The sequence below is a fragment of the Athene cunicularia genome (genome assembly GCF_003259725.1).
Source record: "Athene cunicularia isolate RWA chromosome 2 unlocalized genomic scaffold, athCun1 chr2_part1, whole genome shotgun sequence".
Lineage (NCBI taxonomy): Eukaryota > Metazoa > Chordata > Aves > Strigiformes > Strigidae > Athene > Athene cunicularia.
Window position 1 is genome coordinate 47,122,000 of NW_020799095.1, and position 25,112 is coordinate 47,147,111.

At 38.8% G+C, this 25,112-nt stretch overlaps 1 protein-coding gene across 3 annotated transcripts in view; it reads right to left on the reverse strand.

Annotated features, from left to right (window-relative positions):
• The window catches only part of LOC113476396 (sodium channel protein type 5 subunit alpha-like), a 219,620-nt gene that overhangs the window by 134,823 nt on the left and 59,685 nt on the right, over positions 1-25,112 (reverse strand). For all 3 annotated transcript variants that reach the window (XM_026841936.1, XM_026841937.1, XM_026841935.1), the window contains exons 7-8: positions 20,749-20,979; positions 4,925-4,988 (exon numbers count right to left, since the gene is read on the reverse strand). In XM_026841936.1, coding sequence (XP_026697737.1) covers positions 4,925-4,988; positions 20,749-20,979 — 295 coding nt within the window. The remainder of the gene's footprint in view (positions 1-4,924; positions 4,989-20,748; positions 20,980-25,112) is intronic.

A 25,112-nucleotide genomic window follows, 5' to 3' on the forward strand; every position in this document is an offset into this window, starting at 1 on the left:
CCCAGGGGGCCAAGAAGGCCAATGGCATCCTGGCTTGTGTCAGCAATAGCGTGGCCAGCAGGGACAGGGAAGGGATCTGACCCCTGGACTCGGCACTGGTGAGGCCGCCCCTCGATTCCTGTGTTCAGTTTTGGGCCCCTCACTACAAAAAGGACATTGAATGACTCGAGTGTGTCCAGAGAAGGGCAACGAAGCTGGTGCAGGGTCATACAGGTCATACGGGGAGCGGCTGAGGGAACTGGGGGTGTTTAGTCTGGAGAAGAGGAGGCTGAGGGGAGACCTCATCGCCCTCTACAGCTACCCGAAAGGAGGTTGCAGAGAGCTGGGGATGAGTCTCTTTAACCAACTAACAAGTGATAGGACAAGAGGGAATGGCCTCAAGTTCTGCCAGGGAAGGTTTAGACTGGATATTAGGAAGTATTTCTTTCCAGAAGGGGTTGTTAGGTGTTGAAATGGGCTGCCCAGGGAGGTGGTGGAGTCCCCACCCCTGGAGGTGTTTAAGAGTTGGGTTGACACAGCACTGAGGGATCTGGTGTAGTTGGGAACTGTCAATGTTAGATTAATGGTTGGACTGGATGATCTTCAAGGTCTTTTCCAACCTGGACAATTCTGTGATTGTGTCTGACTACAGGCCTTCCCTTTGTCACTATCACCATAAATACTCATGTGTGGACATGTGGTAATTTTGCACTCAAGGGCCACTTTCACATAGTAAGGTAGATGCCTTCAAAAGACCCATGATGTCCTATTATAGGCAGTGTATGCTGCTGCTTGCTGTCATCTGCCGTTCTATAGCCCTTGCAAAGCATAATTCACTTGATGCTAAGACTGGATTTCACAACATCTAAAGCAGGTTTCAGCTTCCGCTCCTATCTAAGATCTTTCAAATATTTGCGCATTGTACTGGGTCTTTATTGGGCCTTCCTCAGGGGTAAATCAAGATGTTCAGAATTGGATAAGCTATACACCAGAAATAAAATTGAAAAGCCAATTTATAGAAATTGTCATCCATTTGAATGTCAGACTATCTGAGCTTTCTCCATTTATTTTAACCAAATAAATAAAAGAAGCTGAAATTGCAAAGAGAACCAACTTGGATAAACCCTAGTGCAGCCACATCCAAAAGAACAACCAAATTTAACCCTGAAACACATCTAGGAACATGAATAATTCTACAAATACACTATATTTTTTTTTTGTTAAAAGAGCCCTGCTGTTAGCACTGCTTCCAGTATCTGACCAAACCGTGACACACACTTCAGAGCAGAGGATTTTTCCATTAACGTAGTGCTCTGAATGTGTTTGTTGTGAAACACCAAGCATGCATCACTAACATTCACTTTGAGCCAAAGAACATCTTTGATCACAATCATTTGATTTTCTCTCTTCTCCAAACATTACTTCTTGTTTCCATTGGACTCTTTGTTCCTTGTAAATACAAAGCAAATTCTTGCAGTACATCAAGGGGAAAAGTGCAGTTGGATAAACAGACTGAAAAACAACACAAAAGCTGTATTTAATTAAATGAAGAAAAATAAAATTTTAGGTATTATGAAGAAAGTTTCTGAGGCATCACATGGGAAATCCCACAGACAGGTTAGTCTTTGTGCAGCTAAGAAATATGCCATCTCCCTGACATTCCTACCACGTCTCTGTAACGTGATTTCTCAAGTAGCTTCTTGAAGCTGTTTGAGCATATCTAAAACCATAAATAAATGGGTTTTGTTCCATCTGCCAGGTGAAGTACTAGAGACATGTTTGCACTGCTGAGTGACATACATCTATTCAAATCCCTTCTGAACTAGAATCAATATTAGCTAGATCCATTACCTCCTTTTATATTGGCAGTTTGGGTGCTTGTTCAGAAAACAGTCCCTCCTAGTAATGTAATAAAACCCCCACCTTGGAGATAATTAGATTGCCTGTGATATAACATCCACTGATGATCATTTCCCTGCTGATTTTGGCCTGCTACTCCAGCTCAGGTTGCAGTCTCCATCACTACACACTTACATCAGACCATCTGAGTCTCATCACCTAATAATTGCCATAGTAGATTTATTTAGATTTTTTTTTACTCTTCTATAATAACAGCAACCAGCCAAACCTCAGAGTGTCATTAACATGCTTTTAAAAATGCACTAAAATGGCTTTGTCAATTACCTCGAGATTTAATTTCCCAGCCACAACACAGATATCCCCCACTCTAACAACAAATCTCTCCAGGAGTGCACACATGACACCACCCTTCTTCGCATTTCCTTCGGGCCCTCAGCATACCCCAGAGGCCAACAAATTCAAGTTCAAAATTAGGAGCAGAAGCAAGCTCTGTAAATGCTATGAACACTCAGATATAGCCTTGCCAGCTGTCTTTCCCTACCCTGCCTTCCTGATGCCTCTGTGCGTTCCTAACTTAAGCATCCTCACTTGTCATTAATGTCATCACCAATAGATGGGGGAACCACAGTCTGATGCATCTACTAACTCATAACTCACCTCCCCTGATCCTGTGATCCAATCTGTCTCAAAAGGTCCCACACATTCAGATTTTGTGTTTTACTATCGAACACACTTGCTCCTGGCTTTGACCACTGAAGGATATGAGAAAACAAATCCACTCTGTTAGATAAGTCAGCCTGTAAATGATGGTCTCTCTATCCTAACAGCTGGGAACACATAACTTTGCAAGTCCCCTGAGGCTTTAGGATCATCTTCCCAATTATCTTCATGTCTTTAAACAACAGGAATGGATGACTGGCAGGAACTCTGTGCAAGGTATAATAGATGAGACAACACTTGTTAGTCCTGAGCTAAAAACCCAGTATAAATAGGAATATTTATTCTCCATTTTTAGACATTTAAAACCAAACCTTACCCAGTGGCATTAAATACTTAACTAAAACAGCAGGAGGCTGAAGAAGAAAAAACTAATGCATAAAGGGAAAGTGGGTTTCCTTTAATGGCACAGACACTGATAGTTTTGATGTATTTATCAAAACAAGTAGAGACACTCTAGGTGTGGGGGTGGCATTTTCGTCTTCTTATACACGAGAGCTGGAAGTTCTCCCGCGGCTGTTTCAGGCTGTGACTCTTTCATGGGCATAGTGCCTCCATTGGAGGTTTTTAGCAGTCATGGTCTTTTGCTGACACATTGCAATTTATTGACTTTCTAGGGTAGAAAATAAGTGTGGCTTTATTAATATGCCTTGCTAGAACCCAACACTTAAATCCATACAGGCTACATATATATAGATACTCCATGGATATTGGATTGGTATTTAAATTCCTACCACTTGGACATTTTCAAAGCAGTAGTCCCTGGACTATGCCTCACAAACTACCTATAATCTAATCAACCCTTTTGACACTGCTTATAACCTTAGAAGCCTGCCACCACCATAGTTCAGGTCATCAGAGAGAACAATATATAATATTTTGTGATGTGCAAAACTATTGCCAATTGGCTAACAAAGGCTGAAGTCCACCAGCATAGGTAGATTGCCAAATTCTGGGATCCCCGGGAAACATCCCAATAGTCTTGGAGTCCAGCCTAAGCCCGGATATATGCAATGTATTACAATCAACAAAGCACTTAATTAGTGAATGCTGACATTGTACCTTCTGTGGAACAAAGAGGAAAGCATGGCCTTCTGCCCAAGGAGCTTACAGTCTAAATTATACTGGCAATACAGATCAGGCACACAAGATATGCAGAGGAAAGGCTGACACCTCAGCTTTCCCTTTGTCTTATGTAAACACAAATATAGGCAGTGGCAGCAGAAAGTAAAGCATCGCTTTCCAGGACCCTATGGCTCCTCTTGCCCTCCTGTCCACAAGTGAGTTTAGATTTTATCTTCCCTTCACCTTCCTGCTGTCTCCCTATGCACACATGCCTCTTTTCAGATTTTCTTCCTAATTTAAACCCTTTTTTTCCCGAGTCTTCTACATTTATTTCTGCCAACTCAGAACATCTCCCTCCAAAATTAGATCATCTCACCTTCTCCCCTCACTTGACCTAGGTCATCCACATCCCTGGTTCTAATAATTGCACATATTTAGATCAAAATCTCATTCATCCCACCACTCTAAGGCCTCTTCTTCCTTTTCCTACAATTCCTAACAGCCTACACTCTTTGCATGATTTATAATCTCTACCCACACAAGATCACGTCTCTCTCCATCCCATCAGAACTCTCTCATTTCCATCAGGTTCATGAGAACCTGTCAAATATTAGACCCTAAGGACTGGATGCAGCAGGAACTGTTAGCATCTACAGATGGTAGGGATATGAATAAAGTTCTTTATGCAGAGTAAGTTAGTATACCACAGGAATTACTCTGGATCTCTTCACTGTCTATAGTATAAGAAAATAAAACACGTGTAGTGTAAAAATATATCATGTACAAATGTATATCACAACTCTAAACTGAGTACCTTCCCACCTCCAAAGCATGTTATTTTGGGGACTAGCATTTATTGATTTGTTTATCTTCCTCTGCCAAAAGCTGAGAATTCATCATCAGTCTAAATCTCTCCAGGTTTTCTGTTTCCTTTCCTGTTTTATTTCCTTTAAAATACTCTCCACTCAGCCAAAGTGTTACTTAGTTTTTATTATTTTTTTTACTGAGAAGTTTAAATGTATTGAAAGAGAACTGTAATAAGGCCTCTAAAGATTTTAGACCTGAATAAGTGACACACATAGACTTCTCTTCCCTGCAGTTCAGAAAATTGTATTACTATGCACAATATTGTAATTATCCTCTCTCCTATTATAACTGACACAAGGAAGTTGAAATATCTACTTCATGCTGGTGAGAAGTGGACAGAACTGAAGGAAAATGTAGGGGGAAAAAAGCAAACAAACAAAAAAAAAAGCCCACAACAAAAACGATCCAGAAGTGGAGATATTTTTAAAGCACTTACCCAGCGTCAGTGCTATTGCCGCACAGTAACACATCTTCTGTGCCATTTTTTACGAAATAGTTCACTGCAACAGAAATACAGAAATGGCTTTTTTAACAAATACATTCTGGGAAAGTTAACATTCACAAATATAATCCACCAACCAGCATATTCAAGTGGGATAGTAATTAGAGATGAATGACATGCTTTTGATTTGTTTTGCTAATTTTACAAATTGTAAAAACAAATGTAATTTTTCAAAGCTCTTCAAGCAATTGCTCTTTGTATTGACCAGTTTAATAAGGTGGCAGCAGGTCTGTGGACAATGTTTGTAGGAAGCATCATCTAGCTGCATCCCTGGCTCTTCTGAGAACATTGTTACTGAATTGAGTATAGCACTATGTAGTGAAACCAAACTCTAAGCTTTTCCATAACTTTTAGACTCTACACTGATGAGATACATATTAATTGAAGTTTGTGATAGAAATTCCTGACTCATAGATTAAAAGGGCAACCAACTATAAGACAAAATGTAATAATACTAGCAAAGCAGCTCACTCTCAATCTGGTAGATTTTTCTCAACACAGAAAGCCTACAGTATAAAGCAAAAGAAACAAGAGTGCTCCATGTTAAAGATAAAACAAACAAGGAAATATTCATAAAGGCAACTGTTTATCAATATAGTTATCTGTAATGGCGGCAGAGAGAGACAGGCACTTCTTGAGGGAGACTCAGAGGAGCAAGCCAAATTTAAGTGCACTGGATCATTCCCTGGTTGACTATCAATGAGGCTTACATAAATTAGCATCCCCAGGCTAATGAGAGCCTTTGTGTACATACTCCCTCTTCTATACCTAGACAACGAAGTCTAACATTCAGAGAAACAGAACAGAAGGCCGACTTCTTCTCAAAATGATAAGCAAAATCAGTTTTCCAGAGAGCATCTGAAGAAAAGGAGATGTTCTTAGGAGCATCTCTAAAACCTGAATGACAGCATGGAAGAATAGATAAAGGCATTGATCTAGAAACACAATAAATTCAAAACCAGAGGCCAGTAGCTGACTGATGGAGGGTAGATAATCCGATGTGCTATGCTACAGCAGAGAGGACATGATCCCCTGTTGACATAAGACATGATGATGGCAGCCATATGCAGCATGTGTCTGTGAGCAGAGGGGCCTTTTCAGATGATGCTCAGAAGAGGTTCTCCATTCTAGGCTAACCCTCTCTTGTGAAATATTTTAAAAATCAAGAGTGACAGCTTATCTAGGCAGGATATGCAAAGAATGCTCAATGGCTCAAGCCACCGAACAGATGTGCTGTGGCTTTCTCAGTAAGCTGCGAGCCATGGAAAAGCCCTGCCCTGCTGCATGCCAAGAAGGAATTACTGTCCATGAGCTTGTGGTTATGAGGGCACATGATGTTGTTCACAAGTTATCAGAGCATATATCCTGCTCAGACTATATGCTTTTTCACTTTGTCTTACATGTGGTCTTTCTACAGAAACATCTTGACTGACAGCAATATCCAAGGTATTCAGTATGGTTAAAGGATATGTGATCAATCACCACAGAAGGGGGAAGGTTCCCATGTCTTCCATCTCCTTTCACCCTCCACATCTGCTGGTGTAAGACTTCTGCTTTTCTCAGGACAGGTGGTATCTTATTTGGGATACACAGATTTAGTGCCACGAACCCATCAGACTCTGAGATACAGAGGAAATATGGCAGAACCATGAGATAAGAGATAGACAAACTGCAGAGTTGCAGAACCTTGTTAAATGGTATCGCTACACAGGGGTACCCTGAACTTCTCAAACATGCGCTACTTCCTGGGAACTGCAACTTTTCATTCTGCAAAAGTTAAGATCAGGAAGATCATAGCCCTGTCACTGTCTGTTGACCACTTTCTTCAAGGGAGGACTGAAGCTCTGGAGCCCAGTGCTGACTGAAGACCAAACTAACACCTCCTGGTCAGTCAAATCAGAAGATGAAAACAGAGTCAGACCACAGAAGTAAGGAGGAAAATGAGACTCTGTGTGTAAACAAGAAATGTAAAATCTCAACAACAGGCAAAATTCTGTTGTCCGATGTTGACTTAAACAGTTCTTAAAACAAGCAATATGGTAGGTGCCAAAGAGTGCTTTGAAATGCATGCTGAGGAAACGGTGTGCAGATGTTTCTGAGAGGGGGTATCTTCAGCACGGAGTCTGCAACTGCAACAGAGTGCTGCAGCTACCATGCCAAACCTCAGCCTGAGGAAGAGCTGAATTGTTGATTCCCTACTGATAAATGAAGGGGGGATTAGAGTATTATACCCAAGGAGACAAATTGCTGTATTACCAAAAATGCGCACAACAATCAATTTGTCATTCAAAGCAAGTTGGTTTGGATTTCAGTCAAGCTTGCCAGGCAATCAGAGGTCTTTAAGAACCAAACAATCACTCTTGTTTTTAAGAGCAAATCACCCATGGCCTCAGCTTTCCATCAGTTAACTGTAACAAGGACAAAGAACATAAAACTCCTTTTTACAGCAGGATTTTCTCTCTGAAACATAGACTGCTCAAACTGATCAACAACATCTGAAAACACAATGACTTTTTCATTCTTTTGGAAGATTACAATTAATTTTGAGGGGTTTTTTGGTCATTTTTTTCACTGAAAAATTTTGGCATGTCAGTGGGAAAAAAAAATAGGTAAACAGAAGTGGAAAACAAAACTGAAAAACTCTGTATTAGATTTTTTTTCAATATTACAGTAAAATCAAGCTGAAACATGCATGTGTGTACATAATCTTTATGCAACATGCCATTCTCTCCAAAGGAAAAAAAAAATATAGCAGATTTACTAAAATGTTGATGTCATAGTTATAGTTTATACAATGCCTTTTAGGAACGTTTCTACAGGAATTTTCAGAGCAAGGTAAACTACCTGATCATATTAAAAGAATTTTTAAAAAATGGGCAGAATAACACCAGCTTCATATCGGTTTCTGATGGATCACACATTATTTACTCCATTGTTGCTAAATAAACTCATTCATTTCCCAATAATACAAACCATTTCTTGTCAGTACTCAGCAATCAAAAATTCAACAGATATGATTACTAATAACCAGATGTTATCTTCTCCAAAACATATGCGTATTTGTGCCTGAATTTTATAAATACATACTAAGACCCTGTATCTTCAATGCTCCTGACATAGTATTACTCTGTTAGGTTGATTCTGTTGCCATTAAATATGTGTACGATGAATCTATATGTTGGTGTAGTCTTTCCAGGACTTGTGTTTAGAGGTGCCAAATTCAGTAAAATAATCCTGTAAAGTGAGTGTTCACAAGCCGATTACCTTCTTACAGAAAGCAAGATGATGGCAACTGCTTTGGTCAAAGTGGCTCAAGCACCACTAACAGAAATGTTTGACTGAAACCCACTACCCTTGCTGTGTTCAGGGTATGACAAAACTCATGCTACCATAACATCACTGCAACTAGCACTTGTGCCAGTTAGATGGAAAGTAGTAGAGGTCTACTTCCATCTACTATGCATCACATCTTCCTTGGTATTGACATTAGCACACCTGTATCACCAAAGAATAAATACTCTAATGAATTCCCTTAACTGTTTTCAGAAAAGCGTTAATAACAAATATTACTCATCACAGTTGTTGCACAGTTGTTATACATTATTATTTGGCAGAGACTACTGCTGGTTGTCTTTAGATGTGACATGGAGCCCAGACAATAAAACTCCATGACTGTAGAGTGTAGTGTCTGCTCTTCCCATCACCAGTGGAGGGACTATATACTAAACACAACCCCGAAAATAATGTTCACTAATCCAGTTCTCGGTTACATTTACATCAGCCCAGAGTAATTCAATCTCTCCAACATCTTCAGAGCTCCTGGCTTTCCAGGGACACCAAGAAGCTTGATAGCAGCTTGACATCAGCCCTAACCATCAGCGGTCCCTTAAAGCTTAAGTGTGCGACAGCGTTAAGAAGATGAAAATATATCACCCCATTTTTTCCTCTTATTACACTGTATCTCCTGAAAGTCCATGCTCTGCCTTCTACCCTGCTGAAAGCACGCAGCATTGACCCTAGTTTTAAAGTCGCTGTATGCAAGTAATAAATACAAATTCCTCTAGATTATACTTGCAATGTCTTTCTTCCAAAGACAATTCCTCAAGTTTCTCATAATTACTGCTGTTTCATTCTACACTTTTCCTAGTTTATAAATATCTTCCAGGTTTCCGCATTACTCCCTTCTACACCAGGCAATTCTAACAGAGCAAACATTCACAATGTCTCCACCTGTCAAGTTAAAAAAAATAAAAATAAAAAAAGGGCAAACTTCCTCAAAATATAATGTTTTGTAATTAAAATTATGCTCCAGCTTATGCTTTCCACACCTACATCATACCACTGAGAAGAAAGTCAGTGGGGTACATAGAGCTGCAGGGTAGAAATCCTCTTCATTTCTGTGTAGAGGAAAGGAAAATTTTCCAGATCCGAAAAATAAAAAAAAAAAAATTAGTGTCAGCTAACATGGTTTCTGAGTCCAGCTTCTGTTTCTCCTTCAAAGACCCAACTGAAATGATATTTTGACTCGTCTCACAACAAATTCATTCCAATTTGAAATAAACCTATATATTATCACACTTGCATAAAGAGCAGCATTCAAATATCATTCGTCATTGCCCAGAGAAGAGTCCTCTGGCTGACTTTCTAACAATAACTTCAGAGAGGTGTCTGTTATCTCAGACTATTTATTGCAGCCACATGGGTGCTTGCTAGTTGGAGATTTTCTCCCTGTGCTATGGTTGGCAGAAAGCACTTGACATCCACCGAATGTCTCAATTCCAAATTTAAAATGCAATTCAGAAAGCCCCATCATGTTACAGTTCTGATATGTGACATAGAAACAAAATAGATAACACCCCCTCCTCACCCTTTCACCCACCGGCACAAGCACATTGTACCTCCTGGTAGTACATAATAATTAGAACGAATCCTTTCTGCACTTGCTGTGTGCACACTGTGTTACATAGGGTGAAGTCTCTAATAAATGAAATAGAGTTTGAAGATGAAAAACATGCCTCACAAAAGCGATAGAACAGGCTGTATTAAGGGTATTATTAGGGAAGAATGCTTGAGAATAAATAGCACTGCCAGTTAGTTCTTCCCTGCTAAAAGGGGTTACAAATAATTATAATAATCAGTTACTCTCCTGTTGCGCACTCCATGACAGGGGATCTGTCTCTGCTGTCCCCTGGCATTTGCTGCTGCTGGCCCTTCTGCTGGGTTTTGCAGGCTCTTGGGTGCTCTCCTCTCCTTTCTTGCTCCCCATTCTTCCCTCTCTCTTCCCCTGGGCAATGGCTTCTGTCCCAGCTCTCTCCTGCCACCTTACCTTCTAACCAACTGGAAGGACATTTTCAAAACTTCAGTTAAAAAAGGAACAGGAAGAGTTAATTATGAGGATGGTTGGGTGGGTAGAGCAGGCAAAGATCAAGGAGACAACTTTTTTTTTTGAGAATCTTATAGGCAGCATTGGTTTGTACATGATTTCAGGGTAACTACAGCCTTGAATTCTGGGCATGAGCTGTCCTGCAGGAGATATGGAGGGGCTGGGAGGAGGTCGTAGAAAACCATACAACAAGATGCTGGGAGGAAAGTGGTCTCCTTAAGCTCGAGTGTCTCTAGTAGGCTCCTACGAGTGCTTCTCCCCATGCTTGAGACAAGCCAAAGAAGCAATTTCTCAGCCAGGGCTCAGCAGTCACCACAGCACGGAAAATGTGTCCAATTTTGATAGTACAGTTTTTTCCCTCTCTGAAAAAAAGCCACTAAAAATATCAATCAAGCCCTCTGCTAGATGGCTCCCGTGCACTAGGAAGAGGCTCTGAAAGCCTCAGAGATCCACAGTACCTGGTTTGTGCTGCCTGCATGGTCCGAGGGAAGGAAAAGCATGCCAGGAGGGAAGGAAAAGCACATCAGGGGCATTTGGAGCCATGGACTAGAAGGAAGCAGAAAATTTAGATGCTTTCAAATTGGATTGGAGACCGTGCCAAGTCTATGAGCATCCCAAAGAAGAGAGAATGACTAGCAATAAATACACATGATGGCTTTTAAACATCTTCAGATAACCTCTTTTCATGTCTCTGTGTCTGACCAGTCATGCAGACCCATGATTTTAGGGCTGTAGGCTGCATAGCACATAACTAAAAGCATATTTAGTACTATTTGTTTAGACATACGCTTCACATGAATAGGCAGTAAAATGCTGAAGTGTGCTCTCCAGAAGTTTTGTAGAGGTTTTGTGTTTTGTGGAATTTTTTATATATTTCACACAAAAGAATTAAAATCAAAAGCTGCTACGAGGGTCAAATGCATTGGTGTTTACAGAGAGATGACAGAAAAATAAAATACTCCTGCTTGTACTGTGATAAAGAAAATAAATTAATTGTATCAAAAACTGGCTAAGGACAGAAGACAAAGGTTAAAATGAAAAGTCAATGTGCAGTATCTCTTCAGGCTAACAGAGGGCTGTATCTGCACCACTTTATTACATTTATAAGTACAAGAGAAAGAAAATGTGAGCAGAAAGGTGACAAAATCTACTATACACAGTGTTCTCCAGGTAAATTAAGTCCAAAACCAAGACCAAATAAAGAACACTAGAGAGGCCTAATCCACTGGGGGAAAAAAAAAAAAGAGTGGAGAAATGCAAAGTGAGAAATTATGTTGTCAGAATGTGAAGGAAAGCAGAGGAGAAAATTTCACCCATTCATAACCTTGTCAAGTTTTTAATTCCCTGCATTAGTTCAGGTAAAGATACGGAATTTTTAGGGATCCTTAATGAACACTTTCATGTAATATGAAGCTATGATGAAAGAATAATGTAATATTGAGATACAGGAGGAACAAGATGGAGTACTATAAGGGAAACAACCTATAAACCAGTGGCTTGTCTCATGCAGTTCTGTTTAATATCATTATCAATGATCCAGACAAGGAGATAGAGTGTACCCTCAGTAAGTCTGCAGATGAGCTGGGCTTTAGGTTAGAAAGACTCTACAGAGGGATCTGGACAGCCTGGATCGATGGGCTGAGGCCAGTTGTATGAGCTTCAACAAGGCTCAGTGCCAGGTCCTGCACTTGGGTCACAACAACCCCATGAAATGCTACAGGCTTGGGGAAGAGCAGCTGGAAAGCTGCCCAGTGGAAAAGGACCTGGGGCTGTTGGGCAGCAGCCGCCTGAATCTTTTCCCAAGTAACAAGTGATAGGACAAGAGGAAAAAGCCTCAAGTTGCACTAGTGGAGCTTTAGATTGGGTGTTAGGAAAAATTTCTTCACTGAAAAGGTTGTCAAGCCCTGGAATAGATTGCTCAGGGAAGTGGTTGAGTCACCATCCCTGGAGGTATTAGGTGTAGATGTGGCACTTAGGGAAATGTTTTAGTGGTGGACTTGGCAGTGTTACTTTTATTTATGATTGGATTTGATCTTGAAGTTTTTTCCAACCTAAATGATTCTATGATTCTGATCCAGAAGACAGACCACAGCATTGCTTTCAAGAAGGTAACTGATGGACTGGAGGGTATTAAGAGGTGAGTAATAAAAATGACTGGGAAAAGTTTAATAAGAGCGACTGAAAAAACTAAGATCTTTTATCTTAGAAAAGAGGTGACTATCAGAGTCAAAAATAGCATGCATTCTGGAGAAAGAGAACAGGCAGCTTTGAGCGCTCCTGGTCACAGAATGTGATAACAATGTTTTTGTCCTAAGAAATGGAGGGGGGTAAAAGAAAAACAGACAAGAAAAAAATTTGAAAAACTAAAGATGAAAGAAATATTTTTCACTACACTTGACATTTCAACTGCTGAAGTTACTGCCGCAGGCAGCCCCTGTGACCAAAACATTCAAAGAAGGATTTGTTGCTTATGTAGATAAGGATATCCACAGTTATAATAATTAACGTTAATAAGAAATTAGAAAAATATCTGTACTTCAGGCTCTACTAGTTTCTTCTGGAACCCGTGGGGCTGCTCTGTGCCACAGACAGATGTTGCTGTAGGTACACCAAGGCCAGACTGAGCCTGGCAGCTCCCATATTTTATCTCCACCTCACTTGGGTGAATTCAGTTGATGAAAAGTATCAGGATAAAATATTTCTTTACTTATTTCTTAGAAGGAGTGCAATAAGGGAAAGCAGAAATGCAAGATGTTCTCTGCCAGTTGGCTCACAGCACACTGCAGCTGACTGTTCAGAGTTAAACATGAAAGCTACCTCTTGCCTTTGCAAGGCATGTTATTGCTGGACCTGGAGCAAGCAGAAGTCCATGGACAGGCTCCAAAGGATGCAGATGAGGTTCTTTCAAATGCACATCACTATGCAAGTCAAGTGGAATATTAGTTTGGTAGTTTATGAACAATTTGAAGGTTCAGGAAAACTCTGAAAATATTCAGTCTGAATCTTCCATGGCAGAACTTTCTTTAATAGATCTGTCTTTTCTGTGAGCAGTAATGCGGTGATGAGAGCAAAAGAGATGTACCTGGGAGACAAATCCTCCTGTTTTACAAATTATTCCAAGATAAGAACTTACCCTTTTACCAAAAGGCAAAAAAAAAAAAAAATTCCTACTGCGGGGTCTGGAAGAGACTGTACTGGATACAACAGTACCCATTCCTATGTTTTTCTGAACCTTGCACTTCTTCCTCTGGGCCTTTCTTTTTCTATTTAGCTTAAAACATTAAAGTGCACAGGTACAATACCCATGTTAATAACACATCAGAGCATTAACATTTGAGCATTTATGAAGCTATTTATGAAAAGATCCACAGCACCTGAACAAACCCACAATATCTACAGTTAACGGTGGAGTAACGTGAATAGATTCCATGCTGACAAGCACGGTCTGAAAGCCCAGAGAGGTTCTTTGTCTTAATCATTGGTTCATATATAATCATACATAATAAAACACCTATTCCAGTCTCAACCTGATTTATTGCTTCCCTCTTTTCTCCCACCTCCATAATTACTCATCAAACACTCGCTGTCTTCTATTACCACCTCAGACATCACCTCAAACACTTCAGCTCTCCCCAAACTTGCTATATTTATTATCTGATTTGGACATCATTATTTTCCATACAGTTCTCATGCAATTTCAGAATATCTGTGCATACAGTTCAATTTCAGTGGTTCTGAAATCAAAAATGAAGCAATTCATCAGGCAGAGCTAACAATCAGGCACAGAGCTTAAAGATATTTATGTACACACACCTGTATCTATATACGCACATATATATATATTTCTATATATTCACAGACATATGCCTCAATATCCATGCCCATTTAATTCTACAGTACATTACACCTAGGACATCAAAGAGGAGGATGTGGAAAGGCTCTAGAATTGTTTCAGTTGGTTTGGAACTGCTCCTGATACATCAGCTCTGAGCAGTCAGGCTAGCTGTGATTGCATTCACACCACATGCGAGACTAGTTGCTTCCCACAAGCCTGCGATCCCTTCTCAAGTACCCAAGGAAACCATGATTTGGATAGGTAACACATCAATGTTCATCCAGCTGCTTTGCCACCAAAGGTCATCTATGCTCGCATTGCTCAACCTTATGCAACTAAAACATGGTTGGTTCAGTTGGACCATCTTCCCAGACTGCCTAGTATGATTAAGGGATGGCAAATGAAGCAGGCTCCTCCAGAGGCCACCTCAGATAGTTACATCTCCAAATCACTCCTATCACTTTGTTGGACATAACTGGGAGCTGCAAAGACTAGGTACCTAAAACAAGGACCTAAACTTAAGTATTTTATACATATTTCTAAATATAGAACCTGAAGCGACCATAAGTCTTCCAGGTCTAACTGGAGATGACAAAACAGATATTACATTTCTCTTTATTTGGATTTTTTCTTTTTAATTAAAGTTTTTTATCCTCAGACCTTTGGTAACTACATAGTTTGACTCCAGAAGAAGAGAAAAATCACTGCCATGAGATGAAAGCCAGAAACTAGCCCGGAAAAAAAAACAAAACAAAACAAACCAACCCTGAAAAGTCCTGTCTTAAGCTATAAAAATAGCAGTTGATTCCTCCCATTAAAAAGTCAATAAAGCTTAAATATTATTTTATTTTATTTTTAAAACTTTTTTTATTTCAATATCTTGGGCAGGTTTATCTAAGAAAATTACAGGCTTTTATTTACCTTACAAGATACTGATTTTGAGAGAAAATATACATAGAACACTTTGAAAACAAGACCCTTTCAGTCCTCAAACAAGATCCCCTTAAGTAGAGTATTTATTTTAAAGAAAAAAAATACTGGGGTTTGAGACTATAATTTTGTAAGTGATTTTATAATAATTTTACTGTATTTAAAGGATTTTTCTTAAGTGTTTTTTCTTATGTGTTCAGCACTTACATTGAGCTCTGCTCTACAAAAGAACACACTATTTAAACCCAGATTTCTACTTACTACTTATTGACTTGTCAATAATCCATTTTAGTAATGGAATACATAAATGACATTAAAGATTCTACAGTCATCAGCCATGTGAATCAACTACACTCAGTCCATTGGTACATCTTTTCTCTCTCTAAGCCAGTGGTATAGCTGACATCGTATAGCTTTCAATCCACTCTATCTTACACATTCATAAAGTTCACTTCATCAAACACATCTTTCATTTAAACACCACAACCTAGGACAGGCTTTCAAGCATGCTATTTGCAGTTGCTTTCCTAGAAATCTTTACACGTATTGGAATTAAGCTTGCATTTTTTCAGTCAGCTGATATTTCTAATATATTAGCTCTCCTAAAGATAAGCGGCAGCTCAATAACTTTGAGATTGATATTTTGATCACATCATTTTCATAATGCTGTCAATGTAAACTATCACTATTTTCTCCTTTTTTATTTCTTTGTTTCGTTATTATATATGAGCACTGCTGCATCTACAACTTCTGATTCCCAGGTTTGCTGTTAATATCTAAAAATAATCCTTGGGTTTATTGATTGCAGTCCCTTACAAAATCAATAACTGCAGGTAGGAAAAAAATTACTTACCAGTAGTCATTGTTTTCCCAGATGAACGAGCTGTGTCTCCATTTTAACTTTACCATTGGCATTTGATATCAATAATTTTTTAACCTGATAATATCTAATGTTCACCTCTCCCTCACCACACACTCCATTCATACAAGCAAAGAACAGTCCTACAGAGGAGGCTGGGAGACCTGATGAGCTACTTCTACCTTAATCTTCCTTTTCCCCTTCCTAGGTTTGCAGTGGTAAGCATTATTCATTGGAGGCAAAAACCAGACTGGAATCACTTTTCTGATAAGCCTTATTCTTTGAGGTTGGTCTGTAAATCGTGAAGACCTATAGTCATTTAAATTGGTGGAAAGAATAGAAAAATCCTTCTGTTCATCATGAAATAGATGTGCCCACCAAAAGGCAAATTTTAGATCTGCATCTCCACTGTGGGTTGAGGAGATGCTAAGCAGGTGTCTCGCCTTAACATGACTGCTGTGCCCAGTAACTAAGTTGAGGCACCAGAGGCACCTACAGTAAGTTAGATGAAGTTTCTTTCACAGAATTAAGCTTTTAATGACAATGCCAAGAAAGTCCCCTTCTTGACAGTCTGACCAGGAATATTAAATGTCACTTTTGTATGCGAGGACTTAGTAATTAGTGAAGCTAAATGGAAGAGATATCAGTACGAATTTTCCCACTGCTTAAGGCCTCTGTCCCTTGCTTCCCGAGTTATCTGGCACTTCCTCCAGCTTCAGGAGCCACTGAAATGATGGAAAGAACAGGCAAAGTTTTGGGTGCATAGGTAGAAAATCCTTATTCCTTATGGGATTGAGTTTATATGATTGTCTCATGGCAGATGTAAACAAAAGGAGAGAACCCAACAATTCTCAACAATGCTAGCAACCTTGCAATGTAGGATTGACAAGTTCATGCAAGAAAGATTAAATAACAGTCAGAGGCCTGAAAGGGGATGTGGTGAGGGCTGACTGCTTATGGATCTATAATGCACAGATTTAGGGAAAAAAATTTTTATTCTGCCACCACCACTGCTAGTGCTGGCACACTGCCTTTACTGGTGGTGGAGGCAGGAACAGGGGTAGCAGAGGGGCTGGGCAGCACCTGCACCATCAGCTGAGATAGTGGTGGTGACCACAGTGGTAGAGCAAGGAAGGACATGTGCATCTTGAATGTTTAACTAAGGGAAGGAGTTCCTGAACCCTGGGGACACAGTGGTTATTTCCTTAAGTATCAACCAAAACTCAAGTATTACCACATAATTGTGGTTAAGCCAGTGATGATGCACAGTTTATAAACTGACTTTTTTTCCCCAACTATAAAATGAAAATAAGAGGATTGAGAAGACAGATGAGAAAAAATTCTTGCCTGGGGGCTGAAAGGAGTTAATGAAAGATGATACAGTTTAGTCCAGATATCAAGTCAGTTTTGAATAAAAAAGTGGAGCTGAAGCTATCCCAGGCCTTCTGCAAAACCAGAATGTCTCCTGTACCAAGTGCCTGTGGCATACATTTAACTCAAGTTTAAAACGGCTTAGAAAGACTGAAAACCAGTTTTTATCTTTCTTTGCACATCATGACTAAATCTCTCAGCTATTTCATCTGGAGCACCAGGCAATCCTTCACTGTATTACCCTTTTAGGGGGTTTCATTAATTTTTGTTTTTTCATTCATACAAAAATGTTCAAAGGCACAAGAGGAGGCTGATGCCATTTCAGAGGCTCCTTGCTGTCCTCTAAAACTGTAAAAACTCTCTCAAAGAATCCAAAGCAAACTTTTGCTTTCCAATAAGAACAGAACCAGCATATCACCCTATCTTGATTCTTTATTTTGATATTCTGATGAACAGAATTAACAATTAATTTTTCCAATTCTGCTTTTGTGTGCTTTTCACTCCTTTATTTCTTTACATTCCTTTTTTCTTTTTTTTTTTTTTTTTTTTTAAAAAAAGTTTTATTATCAATCTCTGACAATACTTCAGGTTTATTTTTTCTGGTTTTTAGATTAGTATTCCTGCTCCAAACTAAGTGACTCAGTCACATTGGTTTTTAAGTCTCCAAAGAGCTTTTAGAATTGTTCTGCTTCCTTTGAGTGAACTCTACTATCTCAACATGTTGGCCAATTTTCTTCTCTAGTTCTTCTTCAGAATAAACATTGACACTACTCTGTTTCTTAATATATTCCTCTTTTTATCTAATTTGGCCTGCCTACACTTTAATCTAACTGTATCTGTTGCTTAATTCCCTGCAGTATTTGAAATTGAGACTGTTATTAAATTGTGGTCAGTACTACTCTGCTAAACAGTCACTTCATTTCGCCATAATACTTATGCAAAATGAAATATAAATCACTATCCCATCTAGTTACAAAATAAGCCAGTCTCTCCATTTCTGAATTGCTTTAGTGCAACAGTCAACATTAAATGAAAATCCTACTTAACATTGGTCTCCCTAGCCTAATGGCTAAGCCACGTTCTCCAGCATTTCAAGGAACACTTAATTATTCAGAGGTCAGTACATTTTTTCCTAAAAAGCTACTTTTCTTCTAGTTCTTCAGTGGCCTGCTGCACTGACTCAACACTTCAACTATTTAAATCATTTTAGTCCATCCACCATAACTGATGACTGTTTGTCACAAGGAACTATGTCTTTATTTTCAGATATTATGAAAACATGAAAACATTATTTGATACTATTACTTACTACTAATATCACATGGTTAAACTTTCATTCACTTTAATCCATTACCTCACCAAGTTGATTATCTTTATAATAGGTAAATTTCCTTTAGTGGTAACAAGTATATTTTCATGATTCTATTAACCATTGCTGGGTTTACAAAATGGATGTGTGGGAGTGTCTCCCCTTCTCCCCATATCAAGACTACACAAATAAACTTACTCATGGTATGCTGGAGCAGCTGTACAATTCCTCCCATTTAAAGCAATGCTGCAGCTGGCCCTGACATTAACTATACTTTTGTAGAGACTATCTAGTGGTACATTTACCCTACTTCCATTTCCAGAGAGCTAGACTACCTTCACAGCTCTACTTTATCCCTCCAACTTTTTTTTGCAGGGCTTTATAGTTCTAGACACTACTATTTTATCTCTCAATGCCTCTATGAAAGAGGGAGAGCCGCACCTCACACAGCTGTCAATTATCTGTGGGTGGAGGAGCCATGAAGTGTCTTAATCCATCACAGATGCACAGATATCTTTACTAGATCCATGAGCACTGATGTCCAAGCTGGAAGCACAGAGTGCATGGGTGGGAAAAGAAGTCAGCAGGCTCATCACCAGCCAGCATAGGTCCAGTATGGTTTTTTAGCTCTGGCACAGAGCTCTTTCCCCTTTCAGCTGACAAGAGGCTCTGGTACAGGGACACTGAGAGGACACATAATCTGATGGTCAGTGTCAGTCCCAAAGACAACTCTCATTCAGCCAGACGTTTGTGAGTTGCCCTTCCTCAGTGCTGCATCAACCACATCATGCATTAAAGACACCAAGATCGAGCTTTTTATACCTTGAATGTAACCTTTCTAACACCACTGCTTCCAGGGCTGCTCAGACTGCAGGGAGAGGAATTGAGCAGAAAAGCCAGAAGTCACCAGTGGGGAATGGTGGCAATTGGCCCAATCCCTGGACCACATAGCTTGGCTGAAGAGGTGTACAACACTGAGAAGCCAGCAGGAGTTGAAGGCAACCGTGTGCCAGGTATTCTAGAGAACCCTGGGTCAAGCCAGGAAGCTTTGAGAAGCAAGGGACAAGGTCTTTATAATGCAGATGTCTGGACATATAGGACTGTAGGGTCCATACACTCAGAACTGAGGTACCTCATGACACCATGTCACTTCCTCCCAACCAAACTGCCAGTTAATGAGTTGACTATATAGTTCATTCTTCTCCTCAAAATAAATAAAATACCAAAGATCACAAGCTCCTACCAATGCACATCAGTCTACTTACTTCCCTCAAGAGCATAACTGAATTGTTTTAGATGTGAGTCCATGACCATTGCAAGTGGGCTGGGTCCTCTGATAACTCAGGTTTTGGAGCAGTAACAGCTGTGCCACTTGCTTACATTCTGAAGTTTATTTACATGAAATGCTATTTTTAAAAAAAGTTAATTAATTAGATCAGTGAACCTATGTCATTGTAATGCAAAGTATAGCGGACTGTAGAGTATCAAAAATTGCTTCGGCCTAGAAAAAAAGTATTTTGATAATAAACATCAGAGCAACACCAATGATGAGTTAGGGCCCTAATACCATAAGATTTCCTTTAAAAAATGCTCTTGGATTTTTTCAGATTAGCAAATACTGAGTTGCTCTTCTTCTCTTTCATATTTTTTAAGACCCTTAATTTAAATTTTGAAGTTTTGCTAGAAAATGTAAAAGCTATACATTGTCTAAAAGAAACAGTGTGCAAACCAGACCCACACACAGAGCTGAAATTTTCATGATTGCCTAATTTTAAGAAAAGTATAATAAGACACCCTAAAACTCTGAAAATCATCAATGATGCACCAAGGAATTTAGTCTCTATCATAGGAAAGCACCAGAAATACTTTCAGCATGAACTGTGAAGTACCATAGAGATCAGAAAAAGCTACCTAGATCTTTCAAAACCACATCAACATCATGAAGAGCCAGTAGTCATGTAATGCTGCATTTGCTGATTCACATATAGATTTTGGCCAATATAATAATAGAAAAAAAAATAAAAACAACAACCCAACCAAAAAACAGACAGCAGAGTAAAGAATATCTTACCTGGATCACTAAGAAATTCCTCTGAGGTGTTCCACATCCTGCCATTCAAGTACAATGTGCCATTGGTAGAGTTAAATTTGGTGTAGTCCCTGACACACTTGTGTCGCAGGTTGCCCATGAAGAGCTGGAGGCCTATGAGGGCAAAGACACTCAAGCAGAAAACGGTCAGGATCATCACATCAGCAAGTTTTTTAACAGATTGGATAAGTGCCCCTACAATGGTCTTCAGTCCTAGGGAGATAAAAGCCAAGAGTTTATAGACTGAGGGGCTGAAACATGTCTGCAGATATATACTTTCATGATGAAAATCTCCATGTAAGGGAAAATTGGAAGGTTTCTACTATGTGTTTGTAACTGGATGGTAGAAATGAGAGACAAGTGATCACTGTGAATGTTTAGTTTGGCCTACTTTTGTCTGGACAAAAGTCTTGGTATTATTATTACAGAAACACTGATTTAAAAATGGAGAGAAATAATTGGATGGAAGAACAGCTAGATACAAAAATATTCATGGATAAAGAAAATAAGGAATGTCTTTTATATTTTCATAGAGCTGCAGCAAAGGCTGTAAAGCCTAAATCCCATTGAATTTTGAGAACATGAATTAGTTTTAAATCATTCAGATGATTCTGATAACTTTATCCCTCACATAAACAGATGAAGAGGTACATAAATGTTATTTATTCCATGATTATTTTACATATTTTAGTGCCAAATCCAGCTTGTCATCCTCATATGAATAATTCCTCTGCTTTCAGTTCATTTACTTAAGACAACAAGAATTTAGGATTAGAAATAAGCCAAATAATATGGTCAATCAAATAAACTCAGTGAAAACTATTTGAGTAAAACAACCTGAGGCTCCAACAATACCTGGGTGAAGTTAATAATTTTATAATATGCTGCCAATGAAGATAAAACATCGTATTGCAAACATCAAAGGCTTAGGTCACACAAATTAGCTTGTCTTGTGTTATTTCATCCTGTAATGCTAGCTCCAGTTTGTTATTCTATAAATATACAGATATTAATTATTATATTGTTTTTTCAAAACATATTGCTTGCTTTTGAAATGTTCTTGGAGATCAGCACTATTTGAGCTGAATGAATATTACATGAATACGACAAAAATACCACTCTTCAGAAAAAGACCCTTCTTCTAAACTTGTGTGCTGTAGTTGGACGTTAATATCAGCTGCACAGTGGTAGCAATTTTGTTGTTTCTTTCCTATTTATATTTAATTAATAGTCAATAAATTATAATCAGTGCTTCTGATAATCAGTGTCACCGCTATGGCAGCAGTAAGAGAAATTGAGTTAAATGGAAACAAGAAAATGCAAAGAGGAAACAGGAAGAATTCTCCTGGTCAATATTCAGAAACACATTGATTTGCTCACTGAATATAATCATACACATTAAATCTCAGTTCCCTGGAATTCCACCTCAAGAGTTTAGCAGCCACAAAGGATGAGCTAGTGCTGTATAATTTAAAATATGAAAATGTACTTGAGGACTCATAGGAAGGCAAAATGGAGTTTTGGTCTTGCTTAAAATTCTGCAGTTAATGTAAGGAGAAATTATCACTTTTCAAAGGAGGATGAGCTGCTAGAATGGCCAACAGGTCCAGCAGTTCCTGTATCCAGCAGCCTAAAATATTCCACTCCTGCATAGGGGGATTGTCATTAGGTTAACCTGTGAATGATATTAACTTCTGTAAAATGTCCATTTAACAAAAAGGGACTGACCCATCAGGTGTGGATAGCCCCCTTTCGCCATGAAATTCTTAGTTTGCCTCTTCAGATCTAGTTTGTGACTAGCTTTGTGAGGGAGCAGTTAGACAGTCCCCTGATCTTTTCAAAAATATAGCAAAAAATATTGCAGTACAAACATTAAGCAAAAGGTGGATTTTCATGCTGTCTGCACTTCCTCACCAGAAAGAGATTTTACAAATGAGGTCAGTTCTATTCAAGAACCTAGAAGAAGGCCAGCTTTTGAACTTTTGAGTACATCTGTAGATTTGATGCCTAAATAAAAAACATAGATCTTCTGATAATCTTGCCTTGGGTGAACTTTATACTTAAAGTGAAAGTAGGTTTAGTTGTAGCCCAATTCTGAAGGACTTCCTGGGGTCTCACACTTATCCATTGTTAAGACTATATGACATTTAAGACAGCCAAGTCTTAAACAAGTAGTAAGGTGGGAATTTTTTTTTTTTTATTATTTGATCTAATATTCTGAAATATTTTTGATGATTCTTATAATTGGCTGTCCTTTGAATGCACAGATGCTTCTTCACTGAAGCTGATGAAACTAGGGAAGTCCAAGCGGAAATCAAGTCTTAAGAAAGGGAAAAAAGCCAAACCACAAATTCTTTTACTGGAGTACCCTGTGTGAAATCCCTGCAGCACATTTATTTGTTTGTAATACAAATACAAGCTTGGAGCCTATATTTGTATCACCTAAGTACACTAATTAATCTTACTTATATGGGCAAGGACAATAGCAGTCCTAATGTGAATAGTGATGATATTAGGAAAAAATACCTACAAAATCATAATCACCAATAAAGAGTATCTGTTTTCAAAATCAGGCCCCAGTATTGTTAATTTCAAGGTCATTTCATGAAACATGTTTTTCTCAGTTTACTTACTGGGGCTTTAAATAGAATAGTAATCCTATAGTGTTAGTTTTACAAGTTCATTCCTTGCAGGTATCAAATAATTTCATTATGGGAGGGCTTTCTGCTTTACTTTCCTTTTTTGTTTTAATAGCATGCAGGTTTCTGAACTGTTTAAGAGACTGCTTTAGTAATACAATTGCTGTAATTAAAGACCATAAAAATAACTTGTACTCTAGCTTCTGGACCTTTGTTAAAACTTTCCAGGAAAACCATTTGGAGACGGGTATACTTACAGTCTAACTGCTTTTTCTCACCCTTTAAAAACAAAATCTGTCCAGAAAATGAAGCAGCATCCATCAAGGTGCTTGGCATAACTCACTGCTAAGCAAAGTGTTTAAATTACCATTCATTTAAACTTTCTGTGCCTTATAAATGTAAAGTCTGAGGGGAAACAAGGACACCCACAACCTCTTGCAGGTGCTCTGCATTTCTCTGAATCAATCCCATGTTTTCTAAAAGCAATGCTAGATGTATTCAAATTTAGAGCTCTGTTAAATCTTCTAGATAAATAATCCTCCTTTGAAATAGTGCCAATGAGAGCACTGCAATATAGCTTAATAGACGATACTATTTATGGGGCATTAAAGGCATTTACTTAATTCTTGCAAGTCAAACATCAAACCAGGCAGCATGCAGAAAAAATTGAGGACCAGATCCAATGCTGAGTAACATCTACACCCGTTAATGACAATGGGTCTATAGATTATTCCCTATGGAGTAATCACTACAGGCTTTTCCTGAATCACTGAATTCTTTCCACACTTCTGGGCCAAATCCTGGTTGCATGACATGAAAAACACCACAGGATCCAAAATCAGTGGAATGAGGGCTGTATAGGCAGCCTGACATCTGCAAAAAGCAAGAAGGATTGGGCCCAAACATTCCTGTTAATGCAGATAGAAATTACCACATTCAGAGGTTAATCAAATAATCAGTTTTCAAATGCAAATCAGAAACCATGGAAAATGCAAGCAACACCAAACAATGAGAAATGGCAAGATCCTACAACACTGTCCATTCCTTTTATGAGATGTGAGAAATATGAGCATAATTCAGTGTGACATCCATACCAGATGTTGGCAATCACCTACAGAACATCAGACACTTTCATGCAGTCTGGAAATGAACAGGGAGAAAAAGAAAAAAGAAAAAAAATAAAAGAGTGTGACTTGCACCAGGATTGTCCTCACCTAGCCTACTCCTTCTCCTCAGGAAACTCATGTATCTTGTAAAAGTCTGCACGAGTCATATGCATGTGGGGAGAGAAGAGTTCACTCTCGATGAACATATTTTGTCATTAGTCACTGGAACATGGGACAGCAAAGAGTTTAATAACATGTTGGCAAACTTGAATGGTTGTCAGTATTCCTGTCGACCATCTCTGCATGGAAATGTGACTGCCAGGCCAGTCTCCAGGGAAAACACAAATGTCAATATATATCTCACTTCTGGGATAGTTACTTCTTGAGTTAAATGATTTACATACCAGAGAGATGACATCTCTCTGTAAGAGGACTTCAGTGAGACTGAAGCAGTGAACAAGGATCAGTCTCCTCCACAGTCTTAATTCCTATGCTCCAAGTTCTGTTCTGGCTATCAGTAAAGTACTAGATAACATTCACAGAACTATTTATAGCTTTTAGACTCACACTAACTTAAATGAGAGCTGGATCAGGCCCCAAA